The sequence below is a fragment of the Oreochromis aureus genome, linkage group 6 (assembly GCF_013358895.1).
Source record: "Oreochromis aureus strain Israel breed Guangdong linkage group 6, ZZ_aureus, whole genome shotgun sequence".
In the NCBI taxonomy this organism is placed as follows: domain Eukaryota; kingdom Metazoa; phylum Chordata; class Actinopteri; order Cichliformes; family Cichlidae; genus Oreochromis; species Oreochromis aureus.
Window position 1 is genome coordinate 18,433,106 of NC_052947.1, and position 25,622 is coordinate 18,458,727.

General features: G+C 43.2%; 1 protein-coding gene across 6 annotated transcripts in view; it reads left to right on the forward strand.

The window, feature by feature from the left end:
• Positions 1-25,622, forward strand: part of bnc2 (basonuclin 2) — a 165,634-nt gene that overhangs the window by 119,044 nt on the left and 20,968 nt on the right. For all 6 annotated transcript variants that reach the window (XM_039613796.1, XM_039613798.1, XM_039613800.1 and 3 more), the window contains 2 exons: positions 2,651-2,753; positions 4,560-4,795. In XM_039613796.1, coding sequence (XP_039469730.1) covers positions 2,651-2,753; positions 4,560-4,795 — 339 coding nt within the window. The remainder of the gene's footprint in view (positions 1-2,650; positions 2,754-4,559; positions 4,796-25,622) is intronic.

Genomic DNA, 25,622 nt, shown 5'->3' on the forward strand with positions numbered 1-25,622 from the left:
ACTGTGTTACGCACTGTGTCGACCCTTTGTGAATAAGGGAGTAGTCTTGTAATCTAGGCTGCAGGAAACTTATATGTTGGCAACATGGGAATTTGATTTGGAAGTTAAAAAAAAAAAAACGAAGAAAAAGGCTGTAAGTGGCTACAGGAGCACGGATGTTGCTGCAAAGTTGTTACATTGAATCAGGAATTTTATGGAAAACTATTCAGAACAAACCACTGAAGAATTCTGACTCCTTTTTTGTCTGTCTATCTGAAAGGTCACGCATTTGACCCTAACTACCTCTGAATGTTTATGAGCTCCTACGTCTGGTTAGTATGTGTCCTTGACTAAAGGAACACTGAACTCGTTTAATACGCACTGCTCTGGATTAGAACGTCAGCTCAGTGCTTAACTTTTGCTCCGACTGACACACGGCGTGTAATCCTCGCACACTGCGAGGATTGCCATCCCTGCACCTGGAGAGCTTAAAAATGGTGTGAAGTCAAATAATCTCTGTCTCCTGCCTCATTTGGTGTCAAACTGTGAGGTGACATGGTTAGAAGTGGTGTAATTTTGTGTTTAATCTTGGATTAGCCCGTGTTCATTTTGACACCTCCAGTAACTAATCTGGTTTACAACACCTCAGGGCAAGCAAAGGGGGGGGATTCTGATAGATTTTATGGTCCCTTAGTTGATTGTGAGTGAAGCGAGTTTTATATCTTGAATTGCAGGATATTGGTCTAATCCGCAGACGGGGTAAATGTTACTTGCAAAGCAAAGAGCAGAAAAATTCTGTCTTTTGCAGCTCGTGCGCTGACCTCAGCTGTGTGATGCAAAGGCTGATCTGCACCTCTAATCCTTGTCTATCTGAAAGCGCTGATTGCTTCTGATATTGTGAAATATAGGCTGGTGGCGCAGAGATGGACTCCAACCTACGACCCTTTGTTTCCACGACTGTGTCACAAAACTGTCCCACCATTACCTTGTAAAAATTACATTGAGACAGTATGAGATAACATATTCAGTGCAGACAATAAATTCATAAAGTTTAGTGTGCTGATAAGTAAAGTTTGGTCTATGAACAAGCAGTTAGCTTTATATTGTCTTCCTCTTTTTTTTGTCTCTGACAGACACCCACAGGTATGTCTGCATTTTGATCTGACAAGTTTCTGCGTCATTTGAATTCCCCGTCAGAGTAAATACGCAGCAGCTCGCTGCAGTCCCTTTGTACCCTCCAGCCAATGTGCCGCATTAAGCACACCTGACATATTTTCTTTGCAATACTTTTAATTACAGATTTTTCTTCTTATCATTTTAAAGAAAGAACACATAGGAAGAATGTCCTCGGCACAGACCCACCGCCATACTGAATGTAAAATATTTTATTCTATTTATATTAACTTGTAAATTCTGTAAATATATAAAATGTGCAGAATTTGTACGGCAGTGAGAAGATTTCTGGTCTGCACATGCAGTTCAATGGACCAACTGTGTTTGTGCAACTTTTGCTTCTTTCCCGTCGTTGTATAAAGAGTCTGAGAGAGCAAATGAGGTAATGCATTTCCCGCAATGAAATCTCAAAACTATTAGACTATCGCCTAATGATTATTTAGCCCTTAATCATTATTGTTATTATTCTTGTTACTTTTTTTATGCATCACCAGCATAAACAGTGACTGCCTCATGGAGTAGGAAGCTATAAACTTGCACACAACAGCCAACATTACATTAAAGTTAAAAAAACAAAAACATATTTGATTAAAAACAAAGAAAACTTTGGATGTCATGAGTGTTTTCTTTCCCATAAGACATTTTGCTGCACTGATCCTCCTACAGCTTTTGATTCCCCTCAGGCAGTTTAGGTTGGTGTTAGGATCTTTATTCATCATTTCATCTAGATAATGTAAAAAAATGTCTGATAAACACAAGGCTGACAATTTCTATTAAAGATTCTTATTTCTAATGACTTTTTTTGCCTTCTCACTCCTCATTTCCTCTCTTCTTGCTTCCCCGTGCCAGCCTGACATTTACAGCTTGCAGCTCTTCTGGGTGATGAAGTTGCATTCATTTATACATTTTTTGCGTTATTGAATAATCAGACTTATATATGCGATCAAGTGAACACCTTTAAAATCTAACAGAACATTGTCTTGTCTGTTTGGTTTTTTTTAATCGAGAGGTTAAGCCTCAGAAGACGATGTGTTGCGCTGCACTGAGTCGACCTTGTGAAGTCTGGACACTTAACCTCTCCCTACTAAAAGCTTTCCGGGGTCAGACTAAGTGCAGCTCCAGTGTTGAGTAATGGAGCCTCGGTCAAAACAAGTTACATTTCTATGTTTTCAGAAGGCAAAGTCCTTTGTTGGGTCATGTGATCTCAGGATTCTTACTGTATACGGAGAGGCGGAGTCGAAAAGTAGTTGAAAATGTAGGATTTGGTCTTTATCTCGCTGTTGTCACATTTTAAAGAAACAGTCAAAGCATTATGTTCAGTATGTGATGAGCTTGGAGTTTTTGCTGACCTGCAACAGTCTTCTTAAAATTCTTTCTTTTTTTTCAGTTCACGGCTGTTAGCTGAAAGCTGCTCTCTGTTAGTCTTGCTCCATTATCTCTCCTTTTTACCCAAACTGTAATTGATTTGGATTTCTTCTTTTCTTGTGTGTTTCCACAGGCCATTCGCTGCACACTGGTGAACTGCACGTGTGAGTGTTTCCAGCCAGGGAAGATTCACCTACGAACATGTGACCAGTGCAAACATGGCTGGGTAGCTCATGGTGAGAAAATCACATGACCATAAATCATTAAGGTTGTTGTTGTATCTACCAAAATTAGTTATTGAAATAATGAATAGATTCATCCTTTAGGGTTTTCATAAAACTACTTTATGTTTCTATATAGCTGGGCTCTATATAGAAATTATCACAATGCAACTAATATTATCTGTTTTCTGTTAACTTCAGTCTTTCTGTAGCTTTGAATGTACTAAAATCCAAGTGATTTTTGCTAATTTTCCACAGTAAAAGTAACTTTGCAGCTCGTTTGCTTCTGTTTTTTTGGTTTGTTTTTTTTGCTTTCAAAGTCTTGTTTTTGCATCTTAGATCAAAAAAAAGAAAGAAAAACTCTACAGCCGCAAGAGAGATAGAGTAGCAAGAGACCACACCTTATGAGTTTTTCAAGCGGGTAAAAGAAAAAGGGAGAGGAGGCAAGAAAGTACAAAGAGAAGAAGGAGGGTGGGGTGGGGGGGTGAAGATAAAAGAAAACACCTGTTTGGCTTGCGTCCGCAGAAGCGCAGGCCATGGGCCCTTCAGCAGATCGCACAGGACCCCATTGACTATTTTTTAATCTCTCCCTCTGAACTGTCAAGCACCCATCTCTCCTCTCCCCCACTTTTCATTTCATGTCAGCATTGGCAGGGACTCTGACAAGTAGTTCTTCATTTTTTATTATGTTCGTGTCTGGCTGTGCTGTGTTGTCAGGCAAAGCCCTCGTCAGCAGGAAAAAAAAAAAAAAAAACGTCCCAGGATCAGAGAGAGACCCAACCAGGTGTCACCCAGACAGGCGGGGAAAGAGGGGTGGGAGAAGGAGGGGGGTTAGGAAAGAGAGAGGGACTGAGAAAGAGGAGAAGAGATAAAGAGTTCACCAGGTGTCACCCAGACAGGGAGCAGGAAGAGGTGAGTGAGCCGGCAACAGTGGGGGTATTGACAAACCTATACTGTAACTTGCACTGACTGTTAACCTTTACGAGCTGCGGTGACAGAGAGGAACTTTTTGCCCCTATTTCTGCCCCTCAGGGGAGGGCAACCAACAGGCTGTCGCAGGTTATTGCTGAAATTTGCTGGTGGTTGCATGTAGATGCAGAGCTCCTCAGCATGTTTTTCTTTTTTTTAATTAAATACTGATTTAATGTATTCAATCTGCATACATTAGACAGTAGACATATCATTTTATTATTATGTAATGCCAAGAATTCATATAGTCTGCTTTTTCTTTGTAATACTTGCATTAATATGAGAAAACAGCATAAAAAGTCAATGCAAAATGTTATTTGCAAGACATTTATGAATATGAAAAACAAAAAAAAACAGGATAACCGCTGACTTAATTATGTCCCTCCTGCTTCTTGTCGTCTTTAAATGTCCAACACAGTAGAAAGAAATTCTATGTTACCCTTTAACCCCTATGACATGCACTCAGTAAGCATGCAACTTTGGTTCCGTCGCTTCAGAATAATAATAAATGAGCCAAAAGGTGTTAAGGTTAGAGGCAAAACCTGGTGGAACTGGGGTGACACATCAAGACAAAAGAGGCAAATAAAAATAAAGGTGCAAGGGCAGCGTAAATGTGAAAGAGCCAGACATTATAGATTAAATGGAATGAATGGCAGATAATAGCGTTAATGCCACTGCTTTTATCTGATAGATATGTTATTATCAGCTAGTGCTGACTACGCAGTAGCCTAAGAGGAAAGATTTGAGATGGGAGAGAAACTTGATAGTCATTAACTGTGCGTGTTTGTGTGTGCGTGTGTGTGTGTGCATTTTCCTTTCTTTCTCCCTTGCTCCGCCGGGTCACTCATGCAGCTCTGGACAAGCTCAGCACCCAGCATCTCTACCACCCAACCCAGGTGGAGATCGTTCAGTCCAATGTAGTGTTTGACATCAGTAGCCTGATGCTGTACGGCACCCAGGCGGTACCTGTCAGGCTCAAGATCCTTCTCGACCGCCTTTTCTCCGTGCTCAAGCAGGAGGAGGTGCTGCACATCCTGCATGGCTTGGGCTGGACCCTCCGAGACTACGTCAGGGGCTACATACTGCAGGTCAGTGACCGGCATATATGCTATAGTGCCACACACAAAGCATCATATGGATTTAGTGTAAAGTCCAGATACTATATATCAGTATTTACTCTCCTCTTACACACAAATTTGTCCTTGCAAAAGGTTTCTATTTGCCTACAATTTTCCATAATTTTTTTTTAAAGTGGCTCTTATCATCCGTGGTGATTATTACCATCAGTTCCAAATCTGTCTAAGATTTTCCCTGACTTTGCAGTTATTTTCAAATTTAGCGAACAAAAGCACAGCTTTGACAATCTCAGCCACTTCAGTCCCATTGTCCATCCATTTTCTTCCCATTTTCCCTGCTTTTACCTTCTACTTCAGTGTGCCCCCTTTTTCCTGCTCTGTCAACACTATGCCCCTCTTCTTGAAAAATGGAAGGGATTTTTTGGGGGGAGGCAAAAGAAAAGAAAAGAAAAAAAAATGTAGAGAAAAATGTCACGCCATCAAGCTATAAAACCGCTGTAGCACGTTTCCTCTCTCTATCCATCCCTCCCTTCGCCCTCCCCTCCCAGATAATTGCAGTCAGACACATTTCTCAATCAAAGGTACAGAGGTTTTGGTGTTGAAACCCAAACCAAAGTGTTCCTGAATGAATTAGTTAAGAGCAAGTGAACATGTGCATGTGGTTAGCTGTGTGTCTGTGTGTGCGTATGTGTGCACATGCATATATGGTTTGGTCTTCCAAGAGTGTAAGTGGAACAGCATGATGAGGACAAAGTGGTTTGTATGTGGAAACAGCCTCTGTGTGTAACGAGCTCACCAGTTCAGTTAGTTTCTTTAGGACACACACAAATACACATGCAAAAAATAACAATCCGGCAGTCTTACGATAATCCCAATCTGTACGTTACTGGAAGGACGTACAGCCTGGAAATGTTATGATAATAAAATAAAACTATCTAATAGAATAATTTTGATTTTTTTTAATTAAAAAACAAGTTTATTGACTGTCATATTTAATACAAAATAAACACCAGCGCCCGTACAAGTTATTTTTTAGTAAGTCAGTTTTCATTTATATTGAGAATTGACCTTATTAAATAATATAAACAAGCATCAAAGTGCCAGGAGCTAAAGAAAAAACAAGTAGATTTTTGAGATTTTTGCTCCATTGAATAACGGCAGTTAAGGGATTTTTTTTGTGGCTGCATCAGCTTGAAAATCCCCTCGCGCCTTTTCATCGTTCAAACCCGACGTTTTCCCTGAGAAACCTGACTCAATGCGCTAAGTCTGCAGTGTGAGAAAGCCTTGCATTGAGCAACCACTGGAGCGCTGGTGCTTCCCATAGTTGTAGCCTCTGTGTTTTTATCAGCTGGTTCTAATAGTCAGCTGGTGGGAGCACTGTTGCTCAACTGCTCAGCCTCATGTCACGCTACTGACTAAATCCTCTAGATCTCCTCAGAAGGGCTTCAAAGGGGCCGCGGCCACAGAGAAGCAGCCAGTCACTTAAGGACAGTAAGTAGTCATTGTACGGCCCTATTAGCCTGTAAGTAGCTATGAAATTCAATCATCTTCACCGAGCCTCCGGGCGACGCCTTATGTCAGGGGCGTGTTTCCCACCGCCGCATCGCACTAAATGAGAGATAAAAATGAGAAGAACTTTATTGCAGATGATAGATAATAAGTTGTCTTTTTTTTTATACTTGTGTCAGGGGACATTATTCGATGATAAATTACTTTAGCGTAATCCTGGCAGTCTGGCTTTCAAAGGGTTGCTTGTACTGATGTAGGATTTGAACGAAGGTGCTTAGGCCACAGGAGTAACGAAATTAATTTTTATTTCAATAAGATATGATATAAATTACTGTCATTACCAAGAAGATGCGTGCATGATTTCGGAACTAGTATGATGTAACGAAGCGTCTCGTTAACGCACATTTTACAGTGTGTTTGAAGGTTGTCAGCAGTGGACTGTTTTTATTTAAACTTGCTTATTCTGCCTTTATTATTTCCAGTAGGAACTGACAATTGTCCCAGTAGGTTGAGCATGATCACAGCGAGCGAGCCAAACACCTACATACCTTACGCACAGTATACATTGATGTACAAAAATAAACATCAGCAGTCATTCATGTGTTGTTCATTCATATCAGAAGCATCGGTGGATGCTCTCGCAGCCATTATCACATAAGAACGTTTGGGTTAACTATCGTGATTACAGCCTCGCAAATCAAGACTTGATTACCCTGCAGGGCAGACTCGTTTACCTTACAGTAAAGGAATATTATAAATAGCATTTTATTTCAAGTTAACTGTATAAATAAACCTTACCGTCTCTGCCAGTCAGTTCATTTAAACTCTATATTTTACCCACGATAAAAACTCAACAGCTTATCAAATGCTGTTTTTTTTCTTTTTTTCTTTTTTTTTTTTTATAGGCTGACATTGAATAACCTTAAAATGTCTGTGGAATCATCAGAATTGGAGCTAAGAGGTTTTTCACCAGAGAGTGATGACTGATAGTTATGCACGTGTGCCTGTGGTGTTTGGGTTTTTTTTACCCTTTAGGCTGCTTTCCCTGCGATTTCTCCCATATTCCCCTGATTTCAGGTTCAATCCAAGGCAGTATGTGAACAACACAGACACATTTAATGGTTGCCAGGATTTTTTTTTTTTTGCCCTTCATCTTGGCAGGACTTTTACCTTGTCCACTGCTCAGGCCTTCGTGCTTTTCTCCCTCCGTCCTCCCTCCTCTCCCATGGTTGCTTCCAGACAGACCCTCGGCCAATGTGCACCAGATGCCCCCACCCCTCCAAGACAACCACCACCGCCGCCGCCGCCCCATCCCGCAGCCTGTCACTGCTCACTCCTCTGTTCGATACCGACAGATGGAATCGCTATCAGCGCTGGCTTCTCTCTGTCTCAGCCTCTGTCTCCCACACTCCCCGCTGTCTATTTTGTCTTCTTCTTTCTTATCCCGTACCAAGTAAAAAAACAAGTAAAGGGAGAGAGAGACTGAGTGGAAATAGAGAGAGAGATAGAGCCTTTGCAGCCAACATGTGGGCCGAAGCCCAGGGTTTTCCTGAGCGACATTTTCAGTAATGTTCTGTCCTTGTAGAACATTGGGCTGCCTCCGCTTTTATGAGATGTGGTTTTCCTGACTCCACACAGCTTCCAGGAGACCCAGATGGAACCGCTAACAACCACCACCGCCACACAACCGCACACACACTATACACACACACTACACACACACAAACAGCCTTACCCTAATTGCACGCACACTCAGAGGAATGCTTATTCAAACTATCGCACACACATACAGCCACAAAATCACACTCATCCACCCAAAAGGCTCTCCAACATGGGGCTTTGTTTCAGTGGCAGACGTCCATGCACGAGGATGTGTTTAATGTGAATTATGCTGTAAAACATCTTCAATTTTTTTCTATTATTATTATTACTTTTTATTTTTTTTACTCACTTGGTAAATATGTTGCTTCCCCAGTGAGTCTCAACATCGAAGTTAGGTGTAGGTTTTTGGGAGAAAACAAAAAAAAAGAATAGTAATGTTGTACATGTGTACTTACACATGTGGAATATGGGATGTAATTACATGGATTAGGGTGCAACAGTGTTTGTGTAAGGCAGGAAACCATTTCCAGTTGCAGGTGGGTCCCGAGGCCTCAGTGAAGGTACCACTCTGCTTCTCTATAGTGGTTTAGAAAGGTATTTATTGAGTTAGAGTCACATTTCAAAATTTCTGTCTCCTTTTTTCTTGCCTTTCTCCCACTCCACTCCCCCTCCCGTCTTCTGTCTCTCACTCTGTCAACTGTGAAGGTCACCATATCTCTTGATCCTCGCCTGAGAAACTTCCATTTTAGGTAGTCAGGCTGTGCGCAACAACATTTTTTGGACACAATCCCCTTCTCCATTCTCCTCCATACGGCACACTTGTAACCCCCATTTTCCTCCTGTCCTCCTGTCCTCCTCTCCACCCTCCATCACCTCCAAATGCCCCCCTCCCACCCCCTCTCAGAACCTGTTTTCTGTTATCACAACTTAATGCCTCACCCTGGGAGATGGACGGGGGAGAAAGCATTCTCCTAAGGTGGAAATTCTTATGTTCATATGGTTATGATTTGGTGGGGAGGTCAGGCTCGATTTTTGCTGGAAGGCTTACGGTTGGCTCTGTGCTGGCCGTGCTGGGCTCCAGACACTTCAAAGACAGCCGGTGTACTGAATCAAGGTGATTCTTACCCCCTTTGTATGCACACACACATACACACACACACACACACACACAGACACACACTTGTCCTCCCTAGAGCTCTTAAGGGTGTCGTCTTCCTTCTTATTCTCAATCACTCACCTCTTAGTAAGCTAGAGATAAAAGGATGCGATTTCAGATAAGAGGATCAGTCAGAGAAAGGTAGATCAGCATTATCAGTAAGGCATTAAAACCCCACCATTTGATAACACAGCCAATTTTGCATGTTGAAAAATACTTTTCAACAAGAAACGTCCAGTCCGACACGCACCATGTGATAATACGCAATCGAAAAATTATGCAGTGTTTGCAGAAGCTGTAAACCTTTAAACTGTCCCTTTTCTCACAGCTTGCAGAGCTCGCAGCCAGCTCCTTATACAAGACTTGCCCATGCCAAATCCTCAGTCCCTCACTCTTGAATCCTTAGCCCGAGCCCTCAAATGAATTCAAGCTGGAGAAGAAAGGTTATGAGCAGGTTACATTGTATGCAGGAATTTGGGAAATAATTCCTCTTATATTGGATTTGGAAGGTAGTCTGAATTTTACCATAGATTCAACAAGGCCTCACAAGCTGCTGCACAAATTCAGAGGAAAAAAAAAAAAATGATATGAAACCAGTTTTTCTGCTTGGTTTTACATAGTTTAAGCCCATTTGACTGTGTCATGCAGTGAAGGTAGAAAAACAAGTATAATCTAGTGTTTCGTATAGTGTGTCGTCTTTAACCAGTAGTTTGGCTGACTGAACGTGTTGGATTGCTTGCATTTTAAAATATTTTCTGCTCATGTCTTTGTTTTGGCAGAATATTAGGGATATATTCTCGGTATTTTTGCAGTGTTTCACGACAGAAAGGAGTTACCTGTAAGCATGACCTCAGTTGTGCCATGACATGACTCATTCACTGATCTGACATCATTTTCAAGCAATTACACCACATTACAAAAATCCCTAAGTGCATCAATTACATGCTTGTTGGCCATATGTAGACTTCAAAATATTATTTTAACTAAAGAGGGGTGATCCAGTATGTAATCAAATTCATAAATCAGGTATATTCAATGTCCAAATATGCGAGTGATGCATGTGTTTGAGTAAGCATGTCTGAGGAGATGGATCTAAAGAAATCTGATTGGGAAGGCAACATGCTGTGCAGGGCAAACATTGCAAGGGAAAATGATATGCTTAGCATACATTGTCAGGTCTAGGGGCTCCAATGGGATCCCATTTGGGGTTTTTATCAAACCACACTCACAGGCACACACGAGCACAAACACACACATACACACAAGGTATATCCCTCTCAAATCCCCATGATCAGCCTGACTTCAAAGTCTAGTAGCCAATGCTACAGCTTTATCTGAGACGCTGGTTTGATTCCCTGGCTCCATCTCTTCCCATGGACCCCACTCTAACACACACACCCTCCTTTCTACGAACTTTCAGCCTCTCTCTGAGAAAAGTAGCTAGCGCTGTCCACTTGTCTCAAAGTGGAGAAAAGGGGCCACCGGTGCTTTTCTTCTTCCCTCCTAAGTTCCACCCGCATGTCATAATTAGAATAAAAAAGGAATATTCTGCCTACATTAATGGGCGCCCTCTTTCTCTTTATCCCCTCTGAACACATCGTTCCTCCTCCTCCTCAGCGGTTTCATGTGATATGCGCTACACTGATCAGTGTAATGGGATCTCCGGTTCTCTCGCAGCGCATTTGCCTTTCTCTTTTTACCCAGTGTCCATGTCCCAGGAAACTTCCCTCAATAGGTCCTCGCTGGAAGCCGAAGCATCCCAGGAGAGGCTTCCATAGTCATCCATACGCCCTAATTGAAACTGGGGATCTACCAGGCTGTTATCAGGAATTTTTATTTACCTCAGCCAGCCTCTGTCCTCTTTACTTTTCAAAGGAGCCCATGTTATAATTACCTCCTCAAACAGAATCCCCCCTCTTTCTGTCAGCATCCCTCGCTGCATAGATCCTTTTCATAAGTTATAATATCCTGTCTTGCCTGCGTTGGAAGGAGGAAATGGCTTCTGAATTCTGAAGTAGCTTTTCAGGGGGCTGGGGATGGCTTGTTGTTGCAGAGGGAAATTGAATTTTACTTCAAGGTCAGCGACACTAATGACGGTGTGGGAAGGTGTTGATCCCGTGTAGCACTGGTTTGTCTAGCAGCATCCCACTGTATCGATCCACATGAGATATTCCAGTCCTGAATTGATTGTCACACTGAATTGTTTAGGGAGTGCTGTGGAAATTACTTGTGTAGAATAAGCACTGACTGGGGACTTTTGTGGACAGAAAAATAGAGATTTCAGACTAAAAAGCACCGACAGAAGTAGGAGAAAAAGTACAATAACAGGAATAATGGACAACACATAAATTCTCAAACGATGAGAAACTATGATGTATCTCACGGTTCGTATGGCAGCTCAAAGTGTAAATGCCCCTTTAGGGTTCACAAATACTCACATCATACAGGTTTCCCAGAGAGTGAGAATTTTAACCAATCACTTTCATTTGCCTGCATTTTATATGCAAGATGGTTAGTTATGGGTAAATGCCCCGCGGTGTGAGTGAATGTGTGTCACTTCCCCCACAAATGGAAACATTTAGACACTGAAGTGTGTCCTGAGGTGAGAGATGTAGAAGCTCTCACTCATAAAGTAGCGGGGAGGCGGCTTGTGGAGGAAATGAGCTAGGCAGACTGGTGGAGGGAAAGGAGTGTGACACACACATCGGAGGACCTCACACACACACACACACACACACACGCCAATGAACCACACACTGGAGAGTACTGTAGTTGTCCTTTGCACCATTTCTATCACCGTTTCATTTTTCACCAGTGGCCCCAGCTGTGTTTGACTTCCTGTATTTTCTACGTGATGCTGTGGTGTCGTTGGCAGAGAGGACACAGCTTGCACTGTACCGCTGTGTTGTGCGGCACTGGTTAAAATGTTAACTGACCCCATCGTGAACCGACACCAGTGCTGAGACACCTGTGGAAGTTTGCCGCCGAATACAAAATAATGTGGGATGGTTTGCTGAAACAGAACAGACCCATTTGAGTTTAGACTTAAGTGACTTTTTGGGGGTTGGTTTGTACATTTTTGTAGGTCAGCACCTCACCAGCTTGTTGTAAAGCCCTAATCCTTTCACTCTCTCTTTCTCTCTGATGCGTTTTGCCTGAGTGCCTTTATTAAGCAGGATGACCTGTCATGCAGGTGTGAGGAGAAGGCGATGACTCCCGCGCCCACCCCACATCCTCATTCTCTCTTCCTCCCTCTGCTACTGGTCTAAAGAAAGACACTGCCTCTCCAGCACCAATTGGTCTGGCTTCACTTCACATGAGACAGGAGAGGAGAGGTGGACAAAGGGTTTGAGGAAGGGTAGGGGAAGGAGGGGTCGGGGCTAGAGTGATGCTTCAGTGTGAGGGCAAATCTGTGCACTTCACTTTTAAGGAAGAAACTTTAAAGTCGAATTCCATCATAGGTCAATCCGTTTGTTTGTTTTTTGTTGTTAATGGTGATTGATATTAGCATGCATTTGAAGCTTAAAGACATTTTTTTCTGTTTATTTATTTCTTTTTATTCCCAGCAATGCCAATAAACAATCAGTGCATTAAGTGGCGAGCAAATGGAATCAATTCATCCAGTTTTGCGCAGATGAGTGCAGAAAACGAGGCGTGAAGCAGCTGCTCTCTGTGTTTGGAGTCCCTAATTAGGAGCCCATTACAAAGCATCTCAGCATGGTGCTACCCTGATTGTTTATTAGAATTTCACTAAGGTGAAGGCGAGTGAGAGAGAGAGAAAAGGCGACTAATAATAGTAATAAATGGCTAATAAATGTATACCTAACAAAGAGCGAGAGACACACACACGCAGCCTTGGTGAATGCCAGCCCCTGGGCTGCCTACAAAACTACTCTTGTAAAAAGTGAGGGAAAAAAAATTAAAATCTCTTGCAGCACTGTGAATATGCTTGGCTCAGTACTCTTAAAGTCTGTCTTATTAAATGGGTAAGTGGCTGAGTGCTGGGACCACCAAGTGAGCTGTGCTGTCACTGGCACACTGCTCTCTGTGGGCTGAGTGCTGCAGACACAGACAGGATATGATACAGGGTCACCAAAAATACTGGCTTTAATCACGATGATGCATCAGTTCCCGGCCCTCGCAGCTCACCAGTGGCATTGCTAAGTCTTTTCTAGTTCTGGATTAAAAAAAATATATATATATATATAAAAACATATATATATTTTGGTTAAAGATGCACATCTAAGGTACTGGCTCCCACAACTCTGGCTTGAAAGTGTGCACGTTGGAAGGTAAAGGTTGTAATCAACAAAGACAACCGGGCTCTGAGAAGGGGGAGGATCAATAGACTGCTACAGGTGACTGACCTCAGTGAGCACAGACACACGCATGCCAGATCACCCAAAAAAAACCAAAACATTATTCAGGCGTAGGCACCAGTGAGTTCTTGTGGTTTGCGCTCCTCTGTGTTTTTCTACCTAATCTTTTGCTCTGTGTGAGTGTGTGTGTGAGTGTGTGCACTCTCAAACCCACCAATATTACTCTCTCATCTTCAGGATCTAAGGCTCAGTGCCAGCTGGTGCTTTGGTGCCAGGCACTGCCTTATCACCTTCCCCCAGTACACACACACACACACACACACCCACACACACACAGACACACACACTTACATTCTTACTTAAACGTGCACTTTAAACAAGCATGTTGCAAGAGTTTGTGCACGGGCACTCACACACACTTGGACATGATGATCTGCCCTCTACATAAACAAAGATAAGAGCAGGAACGCTCGGTGCAAGGCCCCAAGAGGCACAAAGCTATTACTGGGAGACCACAGTCGCGTGGCTATGTGCATGTGTGTGCAGTTATGTTTGTGTTTATGTACGGCCAGTTGCAGAGTAGAGCAGCTCAGTTTTGTGTCCCACCGCCATTCGCCAGTGCTGCAGCACTAACCATTGCTAACTTTGTGATGGGAGACAGTGGTAGACGGAGGTGTTAATCTTCTCTTTGAGTTGCTGTCAAGATCTTTGCCACCAGCCGACAATATAATCACAGCAAGACGGTGAAAAATGTGCCAAAGGGGTCTGACAATTTGACAATGACTTTGTCAGCAGCGGTGCCTCACATTAGTGATTGAATCACACCTTTGTCTAGCAGCAAGGCCTACTTAGGTATGGAGTGTGCTTTCTACATCTTGATCCCTGACAAAAATCCAGCCCGTTGAGGTGACACAGTACAAAGTGTTTTTTACTACTTTGCCAAGCTGACAAACCTAATTACCGTGGTAAAGTTCCAGGGATCAGTCCTAGATCAAGTCTCCTTAGTACTGTGAGCTGCACACCCAGTGTCCCTCAGGAAAGGCATAACTCAAGATTCCACTGATTTGCAGGATTCCTAAGCTTAAACACTGAGCATGTCACTGAAATTCCCATAGCTTTAACTTTACAGGTTTAGCTGTTACAGGGTAGGAAATGTCTGGTTTGCTTTTTGAGTTAGGCAAAATCTCTTTTGTCTATTTGTTATGCAGACTGCTGTAAAGGTTGAGGACCTCCGAGACTTAAATGTTTGTATCAAGGATATCTTACGGGATATGAAAAAAGCATATTAACTGTCTTTTTTTCCAACACAGTATGATTTGAGAGCTAAAAATAGACAGTTCCAGGCACCGTTTCTGGCTGAGCGACAGAAGCTCACCCTTGTGCAGCAGTGGAATGAATTCCTCGGTATTATGACCACATCAGTTGCTTCAGCTCTTTGAAATAAATGCAGCACATAGTCCCCTTTTTTTGCTGTTATCAGAGCGTCAGCCCAGCCACCTTCTCCCTTTATGGTCATGTTTTGCTAATCTTGCTACTGGCCTGCATGTTTTAAGTTGAAACAGGTGTTGCAGTTAGAACACAATCTTGTATTATTGCAAGCACCTCAGCGCACACTCCTACAAAAGCTGTGTTTTCTTTGCAGATTCCGTTCTTGGCCATGACGCCGGCACCTTGTTTCAGATGAGTTAGAGACTGAAAGAAAGGGGAACATTAAAGTTGGTTTGATATGGGTGACATTTTATATATTGACTTGCTAGGGGTTAGATATACTCATCAGTGCTCCAGAAAGCATCCAAGTGCTCACACTAAACCAGTCAAGACTAAAGTCACGTCCAGTGTGAGTCACAGCTCATCATTTCTGTCTTTCTTTCTTTCTTTTTCCCCTCTATCCGCTGTGTGCGTGTTAGCAGGTAGGTGAGTGTTACTGTCTGCCTTAAAATCAAAGAGATATAAAGTAGCCTAAAAATCAATCTGGCACAAGACCCAGCGAAGGTTTCGGCTTTGGTCCCCTCAGCCACCCTCCTCTCTCTTGCCTTTTCTTCCATTTTTATGTCTTAGGATAGAGAGATTAAAGGGAGGGCATGTCTCAACCCTGAAGAACTACCATCAGTCAAAGATGAGCAGTGCCAAGCTCCTCTCTGTCTCCTCTTTCTCTGTCTCTCTATCTGTTGAATACACAGCTTCCCCTGGCGCTCTTTGGCCCCTCTCTTCATCCATAGCCCACTCGCACACACATCACACCCATGATTTACTGTCATAAACTCTCATCTGTGTGCCTTTATGCATGGATGTGAGTCAGTCTGTGTGCGAGCGTGTGTGTGTACATATGTGATCTTTGCATGGCAGCAGCCACATCAAATACACTAAAGAAGCACTCCTCTGAGACATTACCCCATCCATTCACATCCCCCCACAGTGATTCCAATGCAGCAAAAAAAAAAAAAAAAAAGTCAAACATTTCAAAACCTGAAAAAAATAATAAATAAAAGTAAAGGCAGACTACATCTGGCACAATGTCTGCACTTAAGTTTTCCAAGTATGTGTCTGGGGAGGAGATCTGGTGGGACGGAGCCCGAGTCGGCTTGGAAGCAGTAGAAACGGATGTCACACTGGAAATTTATATAGTGCGGTTCAGGGAGCAACGGCTGTAAATTGACAAGTGATGCTTGTGAGCAGCGTTACCCGTCTGCTTTCTTTTCTCTCATCTTCTATCTTTTTCCACCCATCTTTTCTTCTCTTAGCGTAGCTGTTACCTTTTTACATCTGTGCACGCCCTGAGTGTTATTGTTAACCGGTGAGAGACAAAAACACACCAAAAGGGTAAAGGGGGGCTGGGCTCTGTGCATAGCCATGGGGGAAAATTACCTGTATTCCCAGCGTGACATGAAGTCATGACAGACAAAGGCACATCTGAAGCAATCATCTGATCAGTGTCACTCTCATGTCTTTTAGAGATGATCAGAGTGTGAAAAGACGGGGAGCTGTAATACAACAATATGAAAACAAAGTCGCCATGGGAACCTGAAAATGTCAGAAAAAAAGGTGCTTTAAAAAAATCTGATCAGCTTTAACTACAGTTCTTGTCATTTCCTTCTGGAAATTGTTTAATGTGGCCCACACTCTGAGTGTGTGTACGCCTCTGTGAACCGGCACGTGTGTATACATCTGTGCTAATGTTTGATCGAGTCATTCTACTGTATAAATGTCGCTAATGGCAGCACTCTTCTTCAATAATGCAAGACCTTCTTTTCTCTGTCCCTCCTCCACATCGCATCATGTTTGGAGTGACAGCCAGCATCCCCTTTCCGCTTAGGCCAACTAAACACGCAGTAACAATTAGAAGCCTAGAACACGGGAGGAGGACATTACACTGAAACATATATACAAAAAGAAGAAACACAACTGACAAATTTGTAGTAATTTATCAAATTAAGATTTTTTTTTTGGAAGAGGGGGAGTGAGTTAAACAAGAGCCTCAAGACAAAGACCAGTCATGTTGTTGTGATTCACCAAATTAAAGATTTGATTTGGCCAACATTTTATTCTTCCCTTCCTGAGAGAATAACCATGCATTACACTACAAAAAAGTCATTTCAAAATAAAACTCCTTAGTTTTTGTAGACCTTTACAATGTAAAAGCACAGGTCTGAATATTTGTCTTACTAAAATAAAAAAATATCCTGGTCACAAAATAACAGACACAAACAAAACACTAACATAAAAATGTTCTAATGCTACACAATGTGTTTGCAGGAGTTTGAGGAGGCCCGCAAAGCTGCAGTTAGCCAGGTACTCCACAGTTTGACAGTTACAGATTTCAAATGAACATTTTATTAACTGAAAATTATTTTATATTTTCAAATATAAAAATCCACGAAGCTCTTTCTGTGAGCAGCAGTCTTCCTGGTCGCACTGCCTTATGGTGCGAGCCAGAGCGAAGTCTGCCTGGAAAATGTTCAGCCACAGCATCTGGTAGATCGTGATTTTCATTCACTAACACCGACACACACCACTTGAGAACAGACAGATGCCAAGACGACCGTGCAGCTCTGTTTTGCTTTGGGAAACATGCTGTCACATCTTGGCCTTCCAGAGAAAGAAAAAAATGGGCAGAAGTATCACCTGGGCGCAGACACGCGACCTCCCTCGCAGTCGCTCCCGTGCGCACGCACGTGAAATGTCACAGGCCTGAACATCAGTGCGGGTGCCAAGAGGATGAGGCCCCCTCAGGGTGACAGCTTGATAAGAAGGCTGAATTATACTGTAGCACCCGTGCAGCATGACATGAGTTACTTGCCACCCCTACCTTCTCTCTTCCGCTCTCTCTCTCTCACCCCTCTCATTAACCTCCAGTCTGATTGCCCCCAGGACTCCCTCGTGCTAATTAGAGGGGGAAATATGTCTACGATGCATGCGCCCCTGTACAAATGCGAGCGCACAGTTTTGCGCAGCTGACAGAAAGGCTGCTGTAAAGTGTAGGTGTGAGAATCAAAGGCTCGTCTGCTATTGTTTCATGTATGTTCTGAAAGTGTTGGCAACCGCAGGGTTAACCCCAGCAGGTGACGGTTAGCAGCACTGTTGATCCCTTTTTTTTTTCTCTTTTTACACAGACAGCCTTCATCTCTGGAGTGCTCACTTCTTGATTTAGCTGCGCTTGTCTCAACATGACACAATTAGGGATGAAAGGGATACGAAACTGTGAATTGATCATTTTCACCCTGTCAGTCGCTCTCATTACAAAGGCCATTGCTACAGTACAAACAATTTAATAACAGTTTTTGATGACTAACTCAAATAAGATCTGCAAATTAAACGCACTCGGAAAACATATAATTAACGTAATTCCTGCATGTTTTAATGAGGATTGACCTGTGGTGGTGAGATACTCAGTAGGATGCAGATTATCTGATGGCTGGGGGAATCACTTCACACACACACACACAAAGGCTCACACAATGACTGTTCCCAGCTCCTTGGCGAATTAAAGCCTATTGACAGAGCGGCAGTGCGGCCTCCTCCGGCGCAGACGTTTCTAATAGCACTTTGACATCTCCATTTAGGAGCCCTTTTGTGTCCTAGGGAGCAATTTATGAATAACGAAAGGGCCTATTTTCTTCTTTTGTTTTACATGCTGTTAGGGACAAGCATGAGCTGACACAAACATGTTTTGGGAGTTGTACAGCAAATAGCCATTTGTACCTGGACTGGAGCTGGGGACAACTGGGGAAGGAATAAAAGAGCGGCCGGTATGGACCGAGAGAGGCGCGGGGGAGTGCGTGGAGCGGCCGGGTAAAAGGGAGGGTATATAAGAGCACTTGAGTGCCAGCATAGATGTAGTCACTTCTCCCTGTGGACAAAAACAGGCCCCTCTGCACCATGGCATGATTTTTCACTTTAGCAGGCAGCACTCAGTACTCCTCCTTCAGTCCCCCTCTTCTTTCTCCTCTTCTCTCAGTCCCTGCGTGCTTCAATGATTCCATCATTCCCTTTCATTCACTCTTGACTACAAGGGGCACAAGTGCGCGCTCTTGCACGCACACACACAAACACACTTTGACCCATTTGCCCCCCCCTCCCGCCTTGGGTAGTAAATAATTCCATTGTGAGGGCCATTAGCGAGTATATCAAGGGTTAAGAGGGGAAATACACAGGCAGTCAGATGGGCGATTAGACAATAAGAAGATGAAATGTCTGCTATTGTTGTGTTGCTTATTGTTTCACAGAGCTCACATTAGACCTGTGGCTAATTCATAAGCTTAATGTCCTTTTATCTGCCCCCTTTTTTTTGTCAGCTACATGCTGCAGTGATGAAGACATTTACACACACGCGTACACAGACACATACACACATTGTTTTGTAGTGCGACCTTATTCGCATGTGGCAGCTGGTTTCTGCCAAAATCTAATGATCAACAGACCTGCTTCCCATCACCATGTAGAATTCAACATCCCTTCAGACTAAAGGAAACGTAAGCTCCAATTATGTAAAGCACAGAGGACGGAGCCAAAACATGTCGTCTGTCCTCCTGCATTCCAGCCGCAAAACCATGCTGTTTCGCGTTAATGCTCTGCGTTCCCGCACGAGGATGAGGGCTTACAACAACGCCATATTAGTCGAAGACTGCACCTTACATGGCTACACCACAGTCTTTAAAAGTGACCTAGCCCTTAAAGAATTAGTGTCACCAAGCCAGAAACCTCACTACAAAGACCGAGTCTGAACCCTACGGTGAATCTTAATTGTGTGTAGATGTGTGCCAGCGCATGACCTGCGTGTTTGTGTTTCTGTATCGCAGGAACGGTCTGCAGTGAATCCTATGCACATGAACTTGTAGACACACTAACTGGTCCTCTGAGCCTTTAGTTCAGCCACTGTCAGAGGGATCCTTGTATTTTTCCACAGGCATGTCAGAGGATTACACAGTCCCTCTGCTGTTTCACTGACCTCCCCCACACACACACACACACACACACACACACACACACACACACACACACACACACACACACATCAAAGCAGCCCAGCGTATAGTGCCCAGCACTGAGGCACACTTGCCCATTCACTCAGCAGGCCGCTGGCACACACTCCACATCTGCCTGCAGGGATTGCCAATGGCAAGTATGGCCTCTGTGTGTGCATGTGTGTATAATGTGAGTTTGCTTACAAGGAAAACGCAACATATGCTGTTTGTCTGGCGCATGTGTGAGAAGAGAGTGTTTACAACTAGTGATGCGACACATTTTGTGCAAGCAAGTGGAAGTAAAAAAAAAAAAAAGAGGAAAACCCCCCAACTTTCTTTTGTTTTTTTCATAGTGTCATATTGTAGCCATTTCAGCCGAACAAACAAACAAAAAAGAAGGCCTCAGTTTCTATTTCGTTGTAGTCTGCCAAAATATGGGGCTAGAAAAAAAAGCATTTATCATGGAGTGTAACACATTTATTCCAAAACCAGGTTCCAATCATTTTATTTAATAATCACAATGTTGCGTAAACAGGAAATTGTGTTTCTCTCTGAAAGCAGCGTAAGGATCAGACAATTCCCAGCACTATTAACAATCTAACATGTGTTTATAATCACTAGTTTGCTATATAGGAGGGAAAATTGGATGCAGAAAGGTGTTTTGGACTCAGCCAAATAGGTACATACAGTATAAACAGGTACAGGGTGAATATGTACTAGATTTATATGCATCATAAATTATTAAACACTGAGGCACATTGGCTGAGGGGAAGATATGGTGTGAATAATCTCTGATCAATATATAGAGTTTAATGGTAACGTGGTTTCTAATTACGCCCCCATTTGACCACACACTCACCTCTTCGCCCACCTTTTTGTTTTCTTCTCTTTCTAAGCTCTGCTCCCATCCCACTCTTCCCCTGTCAGCCGCTTTGGCCTACACACAGGGCAACTATGCGAGCACAATACAAATCAATGGGTTCACACATTAACACGCAGACACACAGCAGACAAGGTAAGCGCTCCAAGACCTCTAACCCAAAAACCTCTAGCCCTCCAGGTTGATCAATAGCCCGAAAAAAAGCATTAACGGCCCCTCGCACTCTTTCCATCTCTCTTATTCTGCACTAATCACTTTCTCGATGTTGCCTCCCTCGCCCTTTCCCCCTTTCTTCTGCTGTAGGGAGGAAAGTTTATTTCCCAGAGCTCCTTAGAAATCCCAGAAGCCTGCATGCCCCCATCTCACCTCCAAGCCACAGCCAGACACCCAGTTAGATGCTATTACTATCGTCAGCTTCCCCCCGCCCCTGCTCCATCCCAACAAGACGCAGACAGAACCTGGACATTAGCTAATCCATACTTATTGCATCTGGGTTCCTCTCACAGCCTTGTAATTCATATGGAGAGACATATTAGCGCGACATATTAGGTTGGCACAGGTCTACGAGGTGAGATGCTAGGCTGACACTAAATCGACTTAGCCGAAGCCTCACGGGATGTTGTAGGGCACTGCTGCTAGCTGACGACTAGGGCACGGTCTGCCTGTATTGAGTTTCAGTGATGGCTGTTTAGCTTGTAGTGCTACACGGGAAAGAGAGAGGGATGGGGAATGGAAGGTGCTCTGGCTCATTGCGTTTACTGACAGGAACCCTGTGGACCGCAAGGCTAAAGAGATCAATAGCATTGCACTGCACAGCACTACCAGACCAGGGCAGACCCAAACACAGGAAGATTGGATTACACTTAAATCAAGAGAAGCTTACGCCGTTATCAACACAGCACAAACACATTCAATTTGCACTTAAATTTTAGATAAGTATTTAATTTTCTGATATGCTATCATATCCCATTTCTAAATGTTTTCTATGCAAATTTCTGCTGTATATTTGTGCAAAAACAAATGCACAATCTGTCCCAACATTTGATAGACACGTGCTCACAGGTTATTATTATTATTATTATTTTTTGGTCTGGCAATCCTGGAGCTGAGCCTCCAGGTGGTCCTACATCCCCTCTCTGAACAAACAAAACAGTGGTTTGCTCCACTTCCCTCATGTCACCGGGGCCACGTGCAGACATTGTCTGGCCCACCCGGCCTGCCAGGGATTTGCTGCTGGGTCACAGAGTTGACATTTATTAAAGGAAGTTGCATGGAGAGTTACGGGGAGTTGACAGTCCTCTCATCACGTTGCACTGTAGAATTCAGCGACTTACGCGGTACACACCCGTCTCTGTTTTCAACAATGAAAGAAACAACGACTCCGTTAAGCACTGTATGACCCCCCTGAGAATGACAGCTTCCATTTCCCCTGAACAGTGCCACTGGGTTTAGAGTACAGGATTTAGGGTATAAACCATATTAAAAAGAGCCCAAACTTGCAGCTAAGTATAAAATATGTTTGATTAGAAGGCAAAAAAGGTCAAATCCTAAGAATACAAATAATGTGAAAATCTAAATTACTCTAAGTGGTCAGTATGAATGATGGTGAATGAATATTTGTGGGCCGCAAGGGGAAATGCAGAGTTTAGTGAACCATGAGGAACAATGAAAATCTAAAAAGGAGAAGTTGAGTGAAATGGATTGAGTGTGTTGAGGACCAGATGTGCTGTGGATGGATCAAACATCTGCTGGCTTTGCAAGAGTCCTGAATGCCCCCTCCCAATCATCCACCCGTTCTCTCCATGCTTCGTGATAAACTTTCGCGCTTTGCTATATGTAAGCCGTCACATCTTTTAACTGTTTAGCTTCATCCCGAGCACTAGAAATAAAAGTTATTCGCTTGAGGTGTTACACGGCATATATCCACGAACATGTACGGAGAATTTAAAAAAGAAGAAAAGAAAAAAAAAGTGCGTTGAAATTTTAGAGTGCATATTTGATTCTCTTTTTCTGTTATTGTTCTCCATTTTGTATGTTTTGATGGTCTAGAGCTTTTCTTGGTGTATAAGTTACAGTACAAAGAGGCAGCAGCAGATGGTAATGGTGTTTATTTTTGCAGTAAGTAATCACCATTCTGGAACTTATGACAGTAGACAGGCCCAGGGACCTGGAACCATTCCCCGTGAGACCTGAGCACCACTTCCTGTTGTACCCACATAATCGCAGACGCAGACATACACAATCATACACACGCACAAAAAAACCTCCTCTGGGCCAATGGCTTTGTGAGCCCCTGGGCCACAGGGATAGATGTGCTCTGGCACATAGGTTGGGGTAGTGTAAATTACACTGCAGCCACACTGGCACCATTCACGTCCAAGATGAATGAGCCAAGTTACATGCCAGGCAACAATTCTAGTGAGGGAGTTTAAAAGAGGAAGACCGCGCCGTTTGCAAGTGGGGAGCGTTTTACTTTGTCGGGGCACTATTTCACTCGGAAAAACAATATTCTAAACATACTTACAGACGTCTGTCATAATTACGGAAGTGCTACTAGTGTTTTCCACTCTCAGATACTTGCCTTTGACATCTCATGTCATCTCACTCTAATAACAAAGCACAGTTTAAAAATGTCTGTTTCGCTCACATGATTATTCAGTTTAACTGACAACCAAACAAATCAGCATACCACAACTACTTTACGCCTTTTTTCTTCAGTTTACAAAATAAGTTTCTAAATGGTTTTCATTTTTAATTTGTGCGTTGATGCAGTCACTGTTCTCCCACTCACCCCTCAACTACACACACATAAAAAACAATTTTAAATATATTTTCAGTCTTGAAGAACTGTGATACCGCAAAAGACTTCAAATACAGATTTATACAGGAATATCCTGCAGAAGGCCCTCCGCTTTCTTCTTCTTCTTCTTTATTTTTTATAAACTGTCCTTTCAAAGATTAACTGTTGGCCCGTCTGCTTTATTAGACAGTTCAAAGTAAAAACAAACAGAAAGAATGTGACAGTATCTGAGAGAGTAATAACAGTTGATTTAAACCCCAGGATTTCGAATTTGCATGGTCAGCTGCGAAGCCAACTAAAACATAAAAACGCACTGAAAAATACAAAAAAATCCGAGCCCTTATCCAGCAGTTACTGATATGTGTTCCTCCTTTTTTTTGAAGGCCAGCATAATATACTGGCGTTATAAGTGATTTATAATTACAGAGTCCCGAGCAACATTTTGTTGCCAGTTCCAAACAGCCTGTATCATAGATTCTTAGTTAATATGACAGACACAGATTCCTTTGGGGCACTCAGACCCCCTAGTGGCCCTTGCTCCATATGTGATTCAGTCTGGCAGTGAAATACTGTCAGGGAAAGGAGTGGGGTGGAGGGGAAGGTACCGGAGAGAGATAGGCTCGAGTTAATGGTCTTGCATCTTCCTGGCAGCATGTCAATAATGGCTCTGATCACATTAAATAAAGAGTCCATTAGCTTATTCTCTTTCCTCCTGCATGCTCCACAGCAGAAGCACAGGAGAAAGCTGAAAAGCTCTTCTAATGCAGTGTGTCTGCACGTTACAGACACCTCTATCTGTTTCCAGCTAGACCAAAACAAAATGACTTGGGAAGTTTACCTGCAATCCATTATCTGTTCTCTGCTTCCTTTTACACGCTAACCTGGAAGTGATGTGTTGATTATGTTGTTGAGACTTTTGCTGACATTTTGGGACGTAGGTCATTTACCTATGTGGACAAGTTATCATATGTTGATCGTGTTAGCTGCAGACCCTTTAGGTTTAAGCTTTACTTGAGTTTAAGTGTGTTTACTAACCTACAGTAGCGATAGAATGTGATAACGTGTGTTACACAAAAGAAGAAAGGAAAAGATTTATACATCAAGACACAGTGCAATAATATAAGCATGTAGCCAAAGAGCAAATTGTGAGCATATGTTAATACACCTTCTATAAGCCTGCTTCCTGCCAAAATAGTAATCAAGACAAAGGAGATGTGATATAAGACTGAAATAAAAGCATCTCGACCAATACACACACACTGGACAGACAGACCATTTCTCAGCCGCCTCACTGCTCTCCATTGGCCCTGGAGGGAGCGCAGAGGCCCCCACATCTGTCTCCCAGGCCCACGACAGAGCTGGCTGCTGTAGCCCGACCCAGGAGATCACACGAATCATCCTCAATTAATGTGAACCATCAGGCATGCCCTCGCTGCCTCTATCACTCCACCCTTCTTCTCTGAGGCGTCCCCTCTAGCTCAGTACTGGGTCTGCTGAGTTTTACGCATTGACCACAGCTACGGTTCCTTAGCACAGCTGGGTGAGGCAAGCCAGTGTTTTTTGTGTGTGTTACTGTGCACTTTGTGCAAAGAGACAGGGAATCAATACATCAGCCCAGTCCCAAATGCTGCTCACATGTAAGTGCTGCGAGGCGGTTCTTCAGAGGTTCTGAACTTAGAGAACAGCCGACATTGCTCTGCAGCGCACCGGGGCCTGAAATGGCTTCCATGTGCTGCCCCATCTGCACCTCTGCTGGGCTGTGGCCAAAGGACTGTCCTTTCCATTTTTTTAAAGACAATGAGTGCCGGCTTTTAACAAGCACAATGGTGGTGGTGATGGTGGATGTCAGGAGAGTTAGATGAGTCAGAGGTTAGGAGACCTAAAATGACGGATTTGTTTTCAAAAACAGATAATGAAAAAAGACAAGTCGGCGGAGAGCGAAATGGAAACTGTTTACTGAAAGCCACCTGGAACATTGTATGTGCCAGGTTGTGACTCACTGTCTGTGGTAAAGTATTCTATAATAACCCCCCCACGTCCCCCTCCCCTCCATCCTCGTCATCCGCAACTGCACTATAAATCTTACTCCAGTCGATTAGTGTGCCCTTAGCA